Raw genomic sequence first — 18,315 nt, forward strand, 5'->3', positions numbered from 1 at the left:
TAAAAAAAAAAAAAGACAACCTCTGTTCACTGCTGGCTGTGTGCCATGTTCTGTGCAAAGCATTTCACACGCATCATTCCATTTAATGCTCACAAAAGCCAGGTAAGGCAGCTGCTATGATTCCCCTTCAGAGATGAGGAAACAGGCCATATTCTGACGTTTGCTTAGAGCCATACTGTATTCTATTGCCATCCCACTCAAAAATAGCTTCCTCAGTGATTGCTGCAGTACCTGCAATTCTACCATAGAGTCTCCCCTTGCGTTAAAGCAGTGGATTTCTTGTTTAAAACAAAACAAAACAAAAAACTTTTTGATTGCAGTGCACTATATACTGAGAAGTGCACAAATCATAATGTATAGATTGATGAGTTATCACAGAGTGAATGAACCTGTCACTCCAGAAGCCCTATTGCAGCTCCCATTCTCCTGTTCAAGATCTTGACATCGAACACCATAAGCAAACAGTAGCCAAAAGAAAATTGGTGTAGCTGCATTAATATCAGATTCAATAGATTTAAAAGTAAAAAGCATTTTTTACACATTATGTGGGTCATTACATAATGATAAAAGTTTCATTTTTTTGGGAAGAAATAGAAGTAGGAAAAACTAACCTACAAACCATTTTAAATATAGATATTTAGATTAACTTCAGTCTATTTGTCTCTCTATATGTCACCAGAAACTTTAAAGCAAATAGATCCACTAAAGAAAAACTGTGAAGGCAAACGTTACATACATAGAAAATGAGACCGAAGGAGGAAGATGTGCATAAGTCAGGCCATCTGTAGGACAGCCAGCAGATGGTAAATAGGAAACCTGGTACATGAATAGATGTCACAGAGATGCAAACATGGAACTGACAAAAGTTAAGAGAGCAGGCTTCACAAAAGCTCCATCAGGCTTCAAGAGCATTTGAAAAATTTGAAAAAGAGATCTGAAAAATTACTGCAACAAGCCAAAGGTCTTCCACAGCTGAAATCACATAGCAAAGCGAAACCTCAGCTAATGGAAGAAGTGTCAGTAAAAGATGACCACGGCGCTCAAGTTTCAAACTGAATGCAAATGCACCAGTGGAATAATTCACTTTAGATTTGGAAAGGGAATTCTTTAAAAAAAAAATTAAAAATGCACCCCCCCCCCAAATAATAACCAAAATCAAAAGGTGCCCCTTACTTTATGATTACTTTTAAACTAAAAAAATCAGAAATAAAATATTTTAAGTCAGGGATCAGGAACCCAATTCAGTTCAAGTCACGTGGGCCATTGTCCCCAGCAGGGTGACCCAAGCAAACTTCCTCTCAGAACATAGAGAACTTCCTACCCCAAATCAGGCCTGCCTTCCTACCCAAACCACACGCAGTTCCCTGAAATGGTTTTTTCCTAAATCCTATCCACTGTGGGTCTTAGTCTGTAATTCAACAGCTGCTAACTGGCTAATGCTAGTAACTTTCACCCTGCACCTTCCCAAAAGATCTGCCCAATTTGTGAAGGAATTTAGAGGCAATGCTTTAATTTAATGTTTATTTTAACCAAAGGGAAGCCCAGTACAGAAACAGTCTAAAAGTGAAATCATCTGACTTGAGTTGGAAAGCCCAAGAATTCCTAAGTTCCACGGACCCAAGTTGGAGAACTAAGACCTTTTCCATAAAATACCAACTGCAATGAATTAACATGTCTGGAATGCTTAAATCCATGAATTCACAGTTTTTAAAAACAACCTTATTCATCACCTTTGGAGGATGGTAAGGGGTCAACTCATTGAAAATTGTCTCTTCTATACAAACTGTATCTCAGGGTAACTAAACTGTTGATGAAAGGAAATTCTTTCACAAAAATTTTCTGGGTAATAAATGAGGAACATTTTGCAGCCCCTAATGAAATAATGGATCTAAGCAATGATCATGAATGGAATAACCAAATGCTGGGTATCTCCTGACAAAAGTAGACAACACTTCTTATGAAATATTCATGCCGAAAGAAAAACAAAAACAGAAAGACCCTCAAATCTGATCAACCTTCCTTCTCTGCCAGTTTTATAGAGCATATGGAAGGTAGAGGGACATGTTAAAACCCGCTATAAGAATAAAAACACCAAATTCAGAATGTGGGAAAGTCGATAGAACAAAAGGCCTGTTTTCTTCAACAAATAAATTGAAAGAGATCTTATGTGCATCCTGATTCAACCAAACCATTAATAATTTTTATGATAGTATCAGGAAAATGTGAACATTGACTGAATATTCCATATTTAAACAATCATTAATATTCTAGATGTGATAACGGTATTAAAAATAACCTTATCTTTTAGAGGTATACAATAAAATATTTATGGCTGAAATAACATTCTACCTGGGATTTGCCTCAAAATAATCCAAAGGATCAAGATTGAGGAATGAGCCCTGGCCAGTTTGGCTCAGTGGTTAGAGCATCGGCCTGCGGTCCAGAGAGACCCAAGTTCGGTTCCCACTAAGGGCACGTGCCTCAGTTGCAGTTTGTCCCCAGCCTTGGTTGGGTTGTGCGGGTGGCAACTACTCAATATGTCCCTTTCACATCGATGTTTCTCTCTCTCTCTTCCTCCCACTCTATCTGCAAAAAATTAAAATTAAAAAAAGATTGGGAAATGAGAAGTAGAGGTGAAGTAAAGATTGGCCATGACTGATAAGTTTTGGAGCCAGGTGATGGATAATGGGGATTCCTTATACCACTCTACTTTTTTATGTTTTACATTTGCCATTAACATAAATAACCTATAGTGTTAGATGTCAGGATAAGGGTTACTCTTGAATAGAATAGGAGCTGCAATAAGGGCTTCTGGAGTGACAGGTTCATTCACTCTGTGATAACTCATCAATCTATACATTATGATTTGTGCACTTCTCAGTATATAGTGCACTGCAATCAAAAAGTTTTTTGTTTTGTTTTAAACAAGAAATCCACTGCTTTAACGCAAGGGGAGACTCTATGGTAGAATTGCAGGTACTGCAGCAATCACTGAGGAAGCTATTTTTGAGTGGGATGGCAATAGAATACAGTATGGCTCTAAGCAAACGTCAGAATATGGCCTGTTTCCTCATCTCTGAAGGGGAATCATAGCAGCTGCCTTACCTGGCTTTTGTGAGCATTAAATGGAATGATGCGTGTGAAATGCTTTGCACAGAACATGGCACACAGCCAGCAGTGAACAGAGGTTGTCTTTTGATGTTTATCTGAGGACGTGCACTGCATTCATGGCCTGCTCGCCCCCTAGACTGCAGCGAAGGCACACTGTACTAAGATGGAACATAAGTACCCTCCTACTGCGAGCTGGACAGATCCCCCCACCCCCATCAGCTCTCCCTCGAGGCACTAACAGAAAACCACTAAAGAGACTGACGAGAGGAGGCCCCATCGCTGCGCGCCTATCCGAGAACCCAGAACGCCTCCTCCACGGCATTCTGCACGAAGACGCAGTCACTTAAGCAGATGGAAGACGCAGACCCACACCCAGACCCACCCCTTTCCTCTCCGCCGCACTTCACTCCACCCAACGCCCTCCAATGGGGATTCGCGGAGTAAATGCTTCACAACGTTCCTCCTCCCTCTCCCAATCAGCGAGCCCGCACGAGACACCGCGCCCAATCACAGCACTCCACATGCTTAGGGCAGCCCTCCACGCACGCACGCGCACAGGGAGGCTTCCGGAAAGGCAGGCGGATACTGGGAAAGGTTCGGACCCAAACGCGGGGCTTCACTTGTCTGCATGGCGGTCTCCGAAGAGGCCGCACTGCCACCTACTGCCCGATTTTCCGCAGGCCGCATCAGTCGTGCCGCCTGACCACAAGCTGCCCTCACTTCTGGGAGCCAGTAGACTAACCCAAACACTCAAATATGCGTTAGGGAAAACACGTAGTAATAGCACGTAGAAGCGAATGTTTGTTTTAATCACGTTCTATTACACAATAAGGGAAAAATATTGTTTCAAATAGTCTCTCTTCCTTCCAAACTGTTTTAGTTTCAAAACCTCCCACCTTTTATATAGATGTAAAATCAAGGGCCTAGGGACTTGTTCATTCCACACATTTCTGGAGCACCTAGTTTATGTCGGAGTATTAGCTAGGGCACGCATTACCAGCATCCCTAATTTATAGGTACAGAAACCGAAGTGACATAGTTTTGGAAAGCTGGCAGAGCTGGGGTTCACACCTAGACGTCTGTCTCCCAAGTGCAGAAGCTTCACCACATCACACTGCATAAGTGTTGTAAGAATAGAGGACGAGGGAAAATCTATTCTGACTGGGTAGGGGTTCAGGATGTACTAAGGGTATTCTAGGCCAGGTAGTATTCAGTAAATGGTAGCTAGTACTGTTTTCCAAGTATACTAATCTTAACAGACGAGGAAACAATTACCCCCATACATTTATTCGTTGCAGATTATGATGTTCATTCTTTGGCAAACAGCCTTTGCTTATTCAGGAATCCGTGAAAATGTTCCCCTAGATTTGTCTCAAAATAACACACAGCTGCCCATACTCCATACCAAGATGCCAAATATAATGGTCTCATTTACTAATCTTCCTTCCCTATACCTAAGAAAGTGTTAATAGCTTTCCTGAAATTTTTCGTTCTCTTCTCTGTACTTCCATAGCACTTTTCTTTTAACTCATATACAGTACATCAGAACAAGTTTTGCAATATAATTGAGTCCCTGTCAAGTTTCATCATTACAACAGTGGTTCACAAAAGGAGTATTATTGGCCCTAGAGGGCATTTTTGAATATACAGGGGTATTTTTTTGGACGGTCAGAATGACAGCAGGGCATTACTGGCAGTTAATAGGCAGAAGAAAGGAAATTTCAATAACCTGCAATGCTGAGACTGTCCAATACATCAAAACATTGTCCCTGTTGGGAGTCAAGGTTTTCAGCATGGAAAGGACATACAAATATGGACTAGAGGAAGGCAAGGAAGAACCCTGTGGGGATGCATTAGAATTGGAGGTTTCATAAGAACTTATTACATGTAAAATGTATACATGTATGCATATATGCATGGATGTACACAGCTGTATGTGTTTATGTATACATATTTTCCTAGCTCTGTCCACTAAATGGGCCAAAAAAGCAAAAACTCCACAATGACAAGAGGACATCTAGTACAGAGATCTTGGCTTCTAATAGCATTCCCTACTAAAGGAACCAGGACTCCTTGGACAAATTGTTGATTCCAGGGCTACAGCAGGAAAGGTACAAAATAAGCCTGGAACATTGACAGCTTGAAAGGGCTCCTACTAGCCAAATCTGAGACAATTTGATCACTCAAATAATTAAGAATGGTAATGAATCATTAAAAAGAAAAACAAGTGAAATCCACAATCCAGAAGACCATATTGATAATGAACAGGTAAATATAGTTCAAAGAAATACATGGGAAAGAAGAGAGGGTTCTTCTTGCTTACAGCAGAATACTGAGTACTAACTAGTAAATGTGGGAGTATTAATGGAGTTGAAAAACCATCATTTTGCAATTGTTGTAGTAAAGACTGATTCAGGCAAGATGCCTCAATGGATGCTAAATCTTCTGCCTATTAAGTGCTGATAAACAGGATATTTACATATTAAAATATCTCTCCACAGCCCCCAGTATGGCTCAGTGGACTGGACATCATCCCATGGACTCCATGGACTGAGAGGTCCCAGTCTGATTCCTGGTCAGGGCACATGCCCAGGTTTCAGGCTTGATCCCCAGGGGGGGACATGCAGGAGGCAGCTGATCAATGTTTCTCTCTCACATGGATGTTTCTATCTTTCTCTCTAAAAAAATCAATAAAAACATATTTAAAAATAAATAAAGAAGAAATCTCTCCACAGATTGCCTATTAGTTATAAGGGAGAATAACAGTAACTTTCCAGTGAGGAAATCAGACACACTTGACTAGGTGATCCAAGTTAACACTCTCAGTGAAGACAGATCGACAACAGGTATCTCTAGATGTGCCCTGAGAAGGACGAAATATCACTGACAATATTCTGACTGGGAAAGCATATTTTGAATCTCATCATGAGGAAATCTCAGACAAACCCAGAAAGAAGAATATCCTTTTTTTTTTTTACAAAGGAGCTGGCTCCTCCTTTTTTAAAAATTCTCACCCAAGGATATTTTTCCCATTTATTTATTTCTTTTTTTAGAGAGAGAGTGGAAAGGGGGCAGGTAGAGAGAGAGAAAGAGACATCGATGTGAGAGAGACACATTGATTGGTTGCTTCCTGCATGTGCCCCAACCAGGGCCAGAGATTGAATCTGCAACCCAGGTACATGCTCTTGACTGGGAATCAAACCCGAGATCCTTTGGTCCTCGAGCCAATGCTCTAACCACTGAGCAACACCAGCCAGGGCAGGGACTGGCTTCTTTAAAAATGTCAGGTAATATATACTAAAGCCTTCAGGATAAAGAGCTGTAATATATGCAAAAAACCCCTCAAAGGGTTAAAAAAATGTATGCATACAGAGAATGAGAAAGCAAAATAAAAGGGTCAAAATGGTGACAATACGTATATCTGGGCTAAAGGTATCAGATGCCCTTTGTATTATTCTTATAATTTTTTTTTTGTAAATTTCAAATTATTTCCATATAAAAAGTTAAAACTATTTGGTCTACATATCATGCCATGTATGACAGGGCAGACATTCAAACTATTCAAAAATACCTATTTATAATTAGCAAAACTAACTCCATTTTACATATAAACAAAGTACTTAGGGAGGGGCATAACTTGAAAATAAGCTGAATTTTCCATAAATGCAAATATTGGGTAAATTGAGGAAAGACAGCACTTGGATTCATTCAGAACTTTACCAAGTGCTGTTCCCCATTTTGTAAAAAAGCTGTGTCACCTATGATGATGCCATTATAATACCAAATAGTATCTGACTTTGCTAGCACACCACATCCATAGCCATCTGCACTTCTATCTGTTGTTCACAGGGATTCTACATTTCAGTGCAAATGTGTAGTTATTAATTTTCAGATTTTCCACAGCTGTTTTGGCTGGTTCTTACCCATACACCCAATTCCAGGTCTCACAAACCAACTCTGTTCCCCAAGGTAGCTATTGTACATAGCTTTAAAAAACCCTGCCCCTTCCCCAACCAAGTTATGGGAAGAATCCATAAACACAGGGGGACTTTCTTCTTATTTAACATAAGCCCCCCCAAAAAAGCAAAGAAAGAAATCTTGGTGAAAATATGAGATAAGCACTGGAACTGATCCAAAAATTACATTATTCACATAAAACTATCACCAATCGTCTTGACTTTATCCCAATGATGTTATATATACAATATATTATACATATGTAGCATGTATATGTCTATAAAATGTTCACAGGGTCAGCGATTTCTTGTAGGCCTTGTTATTTTATAAAAGAAGGGTTGCTATCTGTGTAATATAACATAGGAAACAGGAGCTTATAATGAGGAGCCCACTGCCTGAGACAATGTTAGCCAACTATCTTCCTTAAATGGTTTATATGAGCTTATAACACAGCTTTCAAATCTATCTATCACCTGGCAATGAAAAGAGGAGAGTCAAAAAGCTTTCTGAAGACCACATGTTAAGAAATGATAATAAATAAAGATGAAAGTATAAAATACGTTTTTCTCTGCAGATAAGTAAAACAGCAGGGCAACTAACTAACTATACAATAAAATGAACAAAAAGAAAGCACTGTTTACATAATTTAGGAAGACTATTCATCAAGGCAAAAAACAACTAGTAGGATGGCAAAAAGGATTTTGCCATGTGTGAAACAAAAGTCTAATTCTTTTTAAGACCTAAACTGTACTTATCTGAAATGATCATACAAGCATCATCTCATATATACACCATATGAATTTATAATCGTAAACATATAGAGTAACTGAAAATGACACATAGGTACCTACCAAGGTGACAATCTTCTTTTTCTCTTGCTTCCCATTTGTGGCTGTCCACATATGCTGCAGAAAGCAGACATCTTTTACCTGAGGAAAGAGACAATTATCTCAACATTCATGGTTTCACAACAGGTTCAGTTTATATATCTGTTTTATTAAACATAACTTTGTAATATGTTCAATTTACTAGATTATTTAAAGATTAGAACATGATACTGTAACCAACACTGCATAGTTAATAATTCAGTTCCAGACAAAATGCACACAATCTCTAACAAGGAGAAGATGTAGAAAACTGAAAATTTTTATAATAATGTCGTAGTTAAAAATGCTGGTAAATTTGTTTCTATAACCTTGGGACTAGGAGCGATTCGTTTCCACTAAATTATAGCATAAGTGAACCTAGAATTACTTGGACCTAGAAACAGTTGCTGAAGTGTTGCTTAACTCACTAATTGAATGCTTCATAATCATTAGTTGGTCTTCAAAACATTTCCATCTGACTTAGATCAGCATATTTACCCTTATTTCACATAAAGCAAACAATAGTATCTTACCCAGTAAACCATCACCCTAGTGGTAAATAAGTAAAACCTAATAAGCCAAATTTGAGGTAACTCAAAAAATGGCATAGCTATATTCCCAGTACCTGGCACAATGACTGGCATATGGCAGTGCTCAATAAATGAGCTCAAATCAAACCTTTTGTGCTTCAAAGGACACTATCCAGAAAGTGAAATGAAAACTCACAGAATGAGAGAAGACTTTTGTAAATCATTTATCTGATAAGGGACTTGGCATCCTGAATATATACATAACTCTTACTAATCAAAATTTAAAAACACGAATAATCCAACTGAGAATAGACAAAGGATTTGAACAAATATTTCTAAAAAAAAAAAAGTATGCGCATGTGCATGCGCGCGCGCGCGCACACACACACACACACATAAATGCAAATGGCCAGCAAGTATGTGGAAGGATGTTTAATATAATTTTCTATTAGGAAAATGCAAAATACATTGAAATACCACTTCACACCCAGAATGACTGTAATAAAAAAGACAATAACCATCGTCTATATAAAGGTAGAAAAACTGGAACCTTCATACATTTCAGATGAAAATGTAAAATAGTGTGGCCATTTTGGAAAAGTTTGTCAGTTCCTTAAAATATAAACATGAACTTGTCATACAACCTAGTAATTCACTCCTAGGTTTACACCCAAGAGAAATGAAAGCATGTATCCACACAAAAATTTGTATTAAAATGTTCCTAGCAATATTATTCATAATAGCCAAAAAGTAGAAACAATGTAAATATCCATCAACTGATGAACAGGTAAATAAAATGTGGGACATTATTCAGCAATAAAAAGAAATGAAATACTGATTGATACATGCTACAACATGGATGGATCTCTAAAACATTATGCTAAGTGAAAAAGAAGGTAATCACAAAAGACCAAATATTATATTTATATAATTCTATTTTTATGAAAAGTCCATAATGTGCAAACCTATAGAGAAAGTAGATTAGTGGTTGCTTGATTTATAGGGTTAGGGAAACTTGGGGGAAATTGGGGAGTAACTATTAATGAGTTTGTTTTTTTGAGGGGATGGTGGTGAAAATGTCCTAAATTGAATGTGATAATGGCTGGAAGAGGGAGTCAGGTCGATAGTGTGACTATTAACCATTGCTCACTTTGAAGATATTTGAGAAAGGAGACCATCAGCAAAGGAATGCAGGTGGTCTTTAAAAGACAGAAAAGGTGCCCTGTTTCTGTGTGTGAGAATGCCATCAATTTCTTGACATTACTTTTGCATCCTGATACTTTGCCAAATTCATTTATTAAATCTAGTAGGTTTTTGATGGAGTTTTTAGGGTTTTCTATGTACAATATCATGTCATCTGCAAATAATGACAGTTTCATTTCCTCCTTTCCAGTTTGGATCCCTTTTATTTTTTCTTCATGTCTAATTGCTGGTACATATACACAATGGAATACTATGCAGCCATAAGAAAGAAAGATCTCTTATCCTTTGAGTTGACATGGAGGGACCTAGAGAGTATTATGTTAAGCAAAACAAGCCAAGCAGAGAAAGACAAATATCACATGATCACACTTATTTGTGGAATATAATGAACTAAACAAACTGATGAACAAAATAGACCCAGAGACATAGAAGTAGGGTACAGACTGACAAACCTCAGAAGAGGGGGTGTGGTGGTGGGGGGGAAGGGATAAACCACAGAACTTATGTGCATGTATGTGTAACCAATGGACATAGACAACAAAGCTGGGGGGACGGGGAGGGTGTCAATTGGGGAAAAAGGAGAAACATCTGTAACAAAAATAAATTAATAAAAACAATTAAAAAAAAAAAGCACCCTGGCCGGTTTGGCTCAGCCATTAGAACGTCAGCCCACGGACCAGAGACCACACCCACTAAGGGCATGTACCTTGGTTGCAGTTTGTCCCCAGGGTTGTTTCTGTCTCCCTCTTCCTCCCTCTTTCCCTCCCACCCTATTGTTCTATCGGAGAATAAATGCAAAAAAAAGTCCTCGGGTGAGGATAAAAAAAATAAATAAATAAATAAAAGATAGAAAAGGCAAGGAAACAGATTCTACCTTAGAGATTTTCAAAGGGAACACATCCCTTTCAACACCTTGATTTTAGCACAGTAAGACCCTGCGTCAGACTTTTGACCTACAGAACTGTAATATAATACATCTATATGGTTTTAAGCCACCAAATTTGTGGTAATTTGGTAACCTGCCTACCCTTCAGCCAGTCAGTTTTTGACGCAATCATATTCTCTGACTTAACTATCCACTATAAAAAGAAATATTTTCTCCATTTAATTCTGAAAAGATACCTTCAAGGACCAGAATTTCAAAGTTTAGTGAAAACTAGTTGGTTCTATCCATATCCTTACTCATTTTATAGTTATTCCGGACTTTGGTCAAATGTCTCCAAGCGTGTTTTCCATCCAAAGGAAAGCAGTGTGACTGCAGACTCAGAGAGGCTTTAGAGTCACAAAGTCTAAGACTGAATCCTTGCCTTGCTAATAAATGCTATGAAAATGTAGACAAGTTTCACCACCTTTTGAACCCCTTTCTTCACATGTAAAACAGGGAAATGATGCCTACATTGTACCATAATTTAAATGAATGCATATTATGATATCAAGTGCCTAGCCTAACATCCCCAGTGTATTAGATGCGCAATAAGTTTCCTTCCTCTAGCCTCTTCATATAGTGAAGTCACCTTTTCTTGATCTTTTTAGTTCCCCTTCTCCATTATGATTTAATTATGTAGAATCAATAGAAGCACCAAAGTGTTTCGGATGTTAATTTGCCATAAGTTTGTACAACACAGCCTATTTTCTCTCTCTTATCCTGTCACAGTTCAAGATGTTTTGATGACTTAAAGTCAAGTTCCTTATCAGCATTTTCAAATCCCGAGGGGTCCATAATGCACTATCCTACTTATTTATATTACTTGCCTTACAGCCTCCATTTCCTAATTTCAAGACTCCTTTCATCTATGGTCTAACCCAGTGTTTGTTCAATATAACTTTATATAATGATGGAAATGTTCAATTCTGAGCTGTCCTATATGGTGGCAACTAGCCACAGGTGTCTGGTGGGCACTTAAAATGTAGCTAGTGTGACTGAAAAACTGAATTTTAATTTTTTTTTTAAAGTTCACTAACTTAAATAGCCATATGCAGCTAATAGCTACCACATTGGAATGGCACAGGTGTACAACCTACCACACGTTCACCAGTTCAAACTAAGACCAAAATGCTAACTGGAAATTCTCTCAAGTCATCCTTACCCAATCTGCATTCCCTTGTTAGAATGATTGCCCCCAAACATTCTAAGCAACAATACCCTCCCTGATAGACAATTTAAGACCTTGTTTAAATTGAAACATGAACTAACAAACATAGTTAAATATGCTCGTAAATAGCTACAACAGCTAATTCTTACTGAGATGCCAGGTACTGCACATACCACATTACCTAATCTGTGGTATTAAATATTGTCACCAGCTAGGTCAACCCGTTAGTCCTCAGATAACTCCTGGTGGCCAACTATGATTTCATGTTGATATTTAATGGCTATTCCCAAGGAAGTGTGAGCAAACGTGTATGTGTTGCTTTTTTATAGGGGCTGGAGGAGGTACTTGGAAAGAGGAGATAACAGGCATTGGAGAAACATCGATTACGATTATTATATTTTAATCACATAATCATATACACTTGTCAGGATTTAGCTTCTGAAAATGTTAAAAAAAAAAATACTTTTTTCCCAATGTCTTTATCAGCAGATCCATTAAACACGTTTTGAGTGGGCTGCCATTCACTCAGATATCAAAGTGCTGTAGAAGTAACTATGAGCTAGAAAACTGTAGCAAAGGAAGGTCAATCAAAAATTGTGTCCAAGGTCATCAGGTAAAGTGAGATTAGCATACCGCGAAATTCTTCCACCAACTGAAGACCAGGGGTTCTGGCCACCTGTGAGGTGGTGCGGAGAACGCTTATGACGTCCCTCTAAGGAGACCTCAGCAGGGAGAAAATTTTCAGAGCCCTGGGGGTGGGCACATTTGGGCTTTTCAGGATCAGCAAAAGACAACTACCCTAACATACAAACAGCAACTCATTCGCAAAAGCGCTCATGCCTGTACTTTCTCTGCTCTTTACACCTCTGGAGGGGCAGACATTATTACTTTACGAAAGGAGATGGGTCAGAGACCCTACCTCTCTTTTCTTTGCTACCAAACACCCCAAATCGTTTCTCTAGCAACTAGAACCTCCTCTCCTATTGAAAGCCTATCACTTTCACTCGAGAAACAGAGTTTTTAGGGGTCTAATGAAGCAGCCTTACGAAGGCAGCAGCCACCAACCTGCCAGGGAGAGATGAGGCAGAGGCACTTTCCGTGCCAGGAGAATCCCGTGCCGGGCCGTGGGGGCCGCCATCTTGGAGCATACCAAGAGGAACGCCGGTCCGGGGGGTTGCGGGCAGAGGAAGGGGTGGGGTCCTGTCCGGCCGAAGCCCCGCCCCTCCCGGCTCCCGCAGTTGGTGCGGGCCAGGACGGCATGGCTGTCGCATTTCGGCCCCCGAAGCGAGATGTGCTGCAGGCGCTGCGGTCTTTGGTGTACCCTGGGGTGGGAGGCTCAGGCTCTACATGCTGCCGCTGCCCTCTCGGAGGTATCCGCGGCCTCGCGCCGTAAGGAGGGGGAGATGGGACAGAAGGGACCTTTACACCTTAGCGGGCATCACTTTGGAGATATAACAGCGCCACAGCTACTTACTGGCCTGGAGCAGGCGAGCGTGGCTTCGCGCGTGGGTGCAGCGATGGCCCCTGGGGTCGTGGACACCCATATGCCTGGGAACCGAAGGACAGCTGGGTTGGGGTCTTGACCTTGGTGCTGTAGTATTTCCTGGGATGGGCGACGTTGCTCTGTGGAACCCCCCCCCCCCGTGTCAGTGTCTTGCAGAGTTTGGGGAGCAGGGTTCTAGCTCTGCAGCTAACAATATGAAAGATCTTGAACAGGTTTCTTCATTTGTAAAATTATTCCTTAATACTGATGAGTGAGAAAATATGTAACACTTTGTTTCAGGCATTATTCTAATGCATTTTACAGACATTCTTAAGCTCCTCACAACACCCAGTGGCAGAATACCATTCTTTTCTCATTTACACAGGAGGAAACAGCAAGTATATCTAATTTGCCCCAGGTCAGAGGAAACTGGTAGGGGAGGGATTTGAACACAGGCAGCTGGACAGTAACTAGCTCTCCACACAGCAATTTGTATTGTTACCTTTTTATTGCAGTACCCAAAGTTCTTTTAGTGGATGGTTCTTTTGCCAAGTGCCACTCCATGCACAGCCCAGCATCCTAAAAAAAAAATGATGATGTTTCCCAAACTCATCTTTTCTGCTAAGTTGTGGCCAGTGATTTCTGACATATCTTGAGGATACTGAGAGTCCAAATCTGAGAGACCATACCCTTCATTTCGCAAATGACAGAACTGGGAGTTCTAATGGTCGCACTATAGCTTTTTCCACTACACTCTATGCTTCTACCTAAATATACCCAAATTAGATATTCCTGTTTTGCATTTAAACAATAGCCTTTAATTTGTTTGTTTTAAAATTCCCTGTTATCCCTTAACTAGATGGTGAATGTTCATTTGTCTTTCAGATCCCAGATTTCTGTCATCCCATCCTCATACACAATTAATCACTAGCTCCTTTTACACACATGAACATAACTTGTCTTGCTGAAGATTTGCATTCTGTGGTAGTTTGGAGATTTTTTTCCCATTAGGGTGACTTTTATATTTGTACTGATCTAGATGGATTATTTATACCAAGTGAAGATGAGATCAGCAATTAGAGGCAATCAAGTTCTACTCATGTTATTTGCTAAGTATAAAACAGTCAAAATAATTTTATTCTTTTTTTTCCCTCTAATTTTTAGCTAAAAGATATCTGCTTACAAACAGTATTGTGAAATTAAAAGAGTTTCAGCATAAGAAGGTCGCTATTGCATGCAATCTTCCTGGCACCAAAGGTATTTGAAACCATTTTGTTCATCCTTTTGTTGTTCTGTCATTCAAGTTTTCTCTGTCTCTATCCCTATTCAGTCTCTCCTTCATTGTCTCAGAAAAAATTGAGACAATTTATTTTTAGTTTCCAAGTCTACCCTTACATGCACCTTTCATCTCATTCTCTCCTACTGTAGAGTCTACAGCTCTCCTCCTATCCCTTCACCCAGGATCCCAGAGAAATATTAAAACTAGTGCTGCAACCAGCCATTTTCTAATCCATGCCACTCAAAGGTTCACGGATCAGCAACAACTGAGAGGTTGATTGAAATGTCAAACCTTACTCTAGACAATTTGTATGTACAATAAAGGCAGATATGAGCTGCTCCAGATGATGGCGTTTAAACTTTTTGATGCAACCCTCAGTAAAAAATATATTTTATGTTATATCTCCAGTACACACATACTTATCTCTATATAAATGAAATAAAATGAAACAAGACAGTGCTATGTGTGATGATGCATTTTTGTATTTTCTACCCTGTGCTGGAAAAGTCAGTAGGCTAAAACAGATTTCTTTTAACAAGTAGCAAAATATTGACAATTATTGAGGCTTGGTGATGGGCACATGGGAGGTCATTATACTGTTCTCTGTGCTTTCGGGTAGTTTGAAATTTTACTATAAAAAGTTAAAAATGCAACACCACCACCTAGGTCCTGTTCCCTTTCAGGATCTGAGAAATCTTGTGTTTTCCCTCTCTCCTGCACATTGAGTTTTTCCCAGTCCTTCAGATTTCTTTGTAAATGCAGCAAGACTCTCCTCTCTTTTAATAACTCTTTTACTTTCTTTATTGACTTTTTTAGCTCTTTTGCCCATACTGTCAAATGTTTATGAGCGAGCACCTAATTAACACTTCATGATTCTCTCACTCACAGTCCAGCCCTCTAGAAATCAGTCTGCCTTCACTGCTCTGCTAATTATAGTGTTATATAATACCACCAACAGAACAAGAAGATAAGCCTTATGTGTGGGGGAGAGTATATTAATCTTCATTTTAGGAGACTCAATCTAGATTTTACTTCATGATTTTTTTTTTACCCCAGGTCTTTTGGAACTATGTGAAGTTTGTAAAAGTAGGGCTCCATGACATTATCTGGTTGTTATTTCCAATTGTCACAGTCTTTCTAAGGCTGTGACAGTTGTGCGTATGTTCTGAAAGGCAGTTAATGTAATCAGTGCCAATCTACTCCATTGTTAGATTGAATTTATAAAATCATGTCAACATTTCATCCTTGTAAGAACCCATAATGGTACCGTGTTACATACAGCATCATGTGCAAACTTAACCCCTGGCTTCTTAGCTCTTCCATAATGGTCCTTACCCTTTCTGGAGTCCATTGGGATTTCCTGTTAATATAGTCACAGTTCTCCCCTCACCACCCCACCCCAATTCTGTGCTGTTATTCATGCTTAGACCTAGAGTGCCCCCTCTTCTCAGTTTCTCTAACCCTGTCTAGCCGCTTTCTTCCTTCTGGTACCTCTCCCCTTCCACCAAACATAATCTGTTTCTGTTACTCAGATTTTTTTTTTTTCTATTATTATGTTTATAGTCAGTCGTGTGTTACCTACTCCATCACTGTTTTCAGGTAGCTTTCTATAACTATATCTTGTCTTCTTGACTAGACTTTGCTCTTCCAGGGCGGGAACCATACCTCTTGTGTATGAATATGTGATAAGCATTTACATCTTGATTGATTAGTTTTAAAATATAAATTACATCTGTTGAAATTTTGGATTTTTAAGGTTTATTAAGAAAGATGAAAGAGCACTAGATGTAAAGTCATCCCACTGAAATCTTTTATATTGGAAATTGTTTAGAAATATTTAATAGGATAAATCCTCTTAAATCTAACAGATACTAGAAGGAATGAAAAGCAGAACAATGTCAGTGATTTACTGGCAGTTTGTCTCTGCTCGGCTCTGTGCTAAATGCTGTATGTACATTGTCTCAGGATAATCCCATGAGGTAGGTGTCATGATGCTCACTTTACACATAAGGAATCAGGTCTCACTGACATTGATCTCCCCATAGCATGCAAGTGGCAGGCCTAGATTTCAGCCCAGGTCCTTCTATTTCTAAATTCCTTAACCCTTATGTGGTTCTGCAAGTAAAGATTGGAGGGTTCACTACAGTATCTCAAATTTAGTGGGCCTTGTAAATGGAGAACAGTGTCTGGCTCAGCGTCCAGATCTGGCATTTTTAGCATATGCTGTGCCACTCCTGTAAAGGAGTGTGCAGCGTTCCTTCAAAGCCCTGAGCCTTGGAGCAAATCCTGTCGCCTTATGTTGGCAGTTTCTGTTTCTGAGAACAGCCCTGCCTTCTGGTGCCTGCCTTGCATCTCACCCCATATTCTGGTGAGAATACAGTCCCTTCCTGATGCCAAGAAGCTATGTTTCCTTTTGTTGTTTGGCTGTCCCCATAGTTGATTTGACACAAGACAAGGGACAGAGACAGAGTATGATCACCTTGAAAAGAGTGACTTTTTTATTTACCCCCTGAGCATTATATAGTCCCACAGCATGCTTTCCAACAGCTGAGTAGAGAGAGACCAGGAGGAATGAAAGAGAGGTAAAGCTGGACTAAATGAAAGAGACACAGACTGTTTCCGAATCAGGAGTCAACTACTGTGGGTAAACCCACCTTCAGTTCACATTTTCCTGCTGGGTGCCCTGCCAATTGATAGTTGGATATCTTGGTTACATTTTCTTTCTTTTTTCCCCTCATGAGTCACCTGTACATATAGTTCTTTGGGCTAAACTTCTGGGATATTCTCAAACTAGTGTGCATAAGGATTACCCAGGTAGGCCCTGGCCGGTTTGGCCCAGCAGTTAGAGCGTCGGCCTGCAGTCCAGAGAGACCCGGGTTCGGTTCCCACTAAAGGCACGTACCTCAGTTGCGTTTTGTCCCCAGCCCTGGTTGGGTGCATGAGGCAGCCACTCAGTGTGCCCCTTTCACGATGATGTTTCTCTCTCTCTCTCTCTCTCTCTCTCTCTTACTCTCTCTCCCTCCCACTCTAGCTGAACAAAGAATGGAAAAATGTCCTTGGGTGAGGATTAAAAAAAAAAGGGTTACCCAGGTAGTAAAAAATACATATTCTTGTGCTCCTATTCTGTGTTAGAAAGTCTTAAGTGAGGCATGGGTTTTGCCCCTATGACACAAGTGCTTTATGTCATGCACCGTCTCAGACACTACGCTCGGGGAGACCAGCCAGTGATGGGAGCTGCGAGGCCACCAGCCCCTCTCAGTGCCCCTTGGTGGCGTGCCAGGTTCTGGCTTCCCCTTCTCCTTAGTCAGACTGATAGTCCCTGCCAGCCTCAGTGATGGCCACCCTACTGTGCTTTCTTCCAGAAACCTATTTGAGAAACTTGGAAGAGAAACTGACCCAGAATAAGCTCATCTTGAAGGAGGAGTTGAAAACCTTACTTCATTTGTGTGAGTCCCGTGATGATGTGGAACTGGCTAAAACTGTCATTTACAGGTGAGGCATTTCCTTAGAATTCTGCCAGCCTTTGTCTCTCCTTACACTCTTCCATTTCCTGAGCAATCTCATGCAATTCCAAGGCGTAGGCCATCACCTGTATGCTGATGACTGCCATGTCTCTTGTCTAGATGCCTGCGCAGAGCTCTAGACATTTAGGTTCATTCTTTTAGCGAGCTGCATACCAGGGGCTGGGGATAGAAAAACATAATCCATGCCCCAAGAAATCACCAGCTAATTCACTAACTCCACTTACACGTCCCTCAGGTCTTCACATTCACCTTATACAGATTTCTTCCTC

At 40.0% G+C, this 18,315-nt stretch overlaps 2 protein-coding genes across 3 annotated transcripts in view; one reads left to right on the plus strand and one right to left on the minus strand.

Annotated features, from left to right (window-relative positions):
* The window catches only part of MRPS27 (mitochondrial ribosomal protein S27), an 89,271-nt gene extending 76,373 nt beyond the window's left edge, over window positions 1-12,898 (minus strand). The window contains exons 1-2 of the mRNA XM_036279553.1: window positions 12,826-12,898; window positions 7,920-7,997 (exon numbers count right to left, since the gene is read on the minus strand). Coding sequence (XP_036135446.1) covers window positions 7,920-7,997; window positions 12,826-12,898 — 151 coding nt within the window. The remainder of the gene's footprint in view (window positions 1-7,919; window positions 7,998-12,825) is intronic.
* Window positions 12,899-13,012: 114 nt separating this feature from the next.
* PTCD2 (pentatricopeptide repeat domain 2) overlaps window positions 13,013-18,315 on the plus strand; it is a 35,962-nt gene continuing 30,659 nt past the window's right edge. The window contains exons 1-2 of one of the 2 annotated variants that reach the window (XM_036279538.1): window positions 13,013-13,130; window positions 17,885-18,014. In XM_036279538.1, coding sequence (XP_036135431.1) covers window positions 13,019-13,130; window positions 17,885-18,014 — 242 coding nt within the window. In that variant the 5' untranslated portion in view covers window positions 13,013-13,018. Of the gene's footprint in view, window positions 13,131-17,884; window positions 18,015-18,315 lie in introns of those variants that run through there. The other variant, XM_036279539.1, reaches the window with a different exon arrangement.

The sequence above is a fragment of the Molossus molossus genome, unplaced genomic scaffold, assembly GCF_014108415.1.
Source record: "Molossus molossus isolate mMolMol1 unplaced genomic scaffold, mMolMol1.p scaffold_m16_p_3, whole genome shotgun sequence".
In the NCBI taxonomy this organism is placed as follows: domain Eukaryota; kingdom Metazoa; phylum Chordata; class Mammalia; order Chiroptera; family Molossidae; genus Molossus; species Molossus molossus.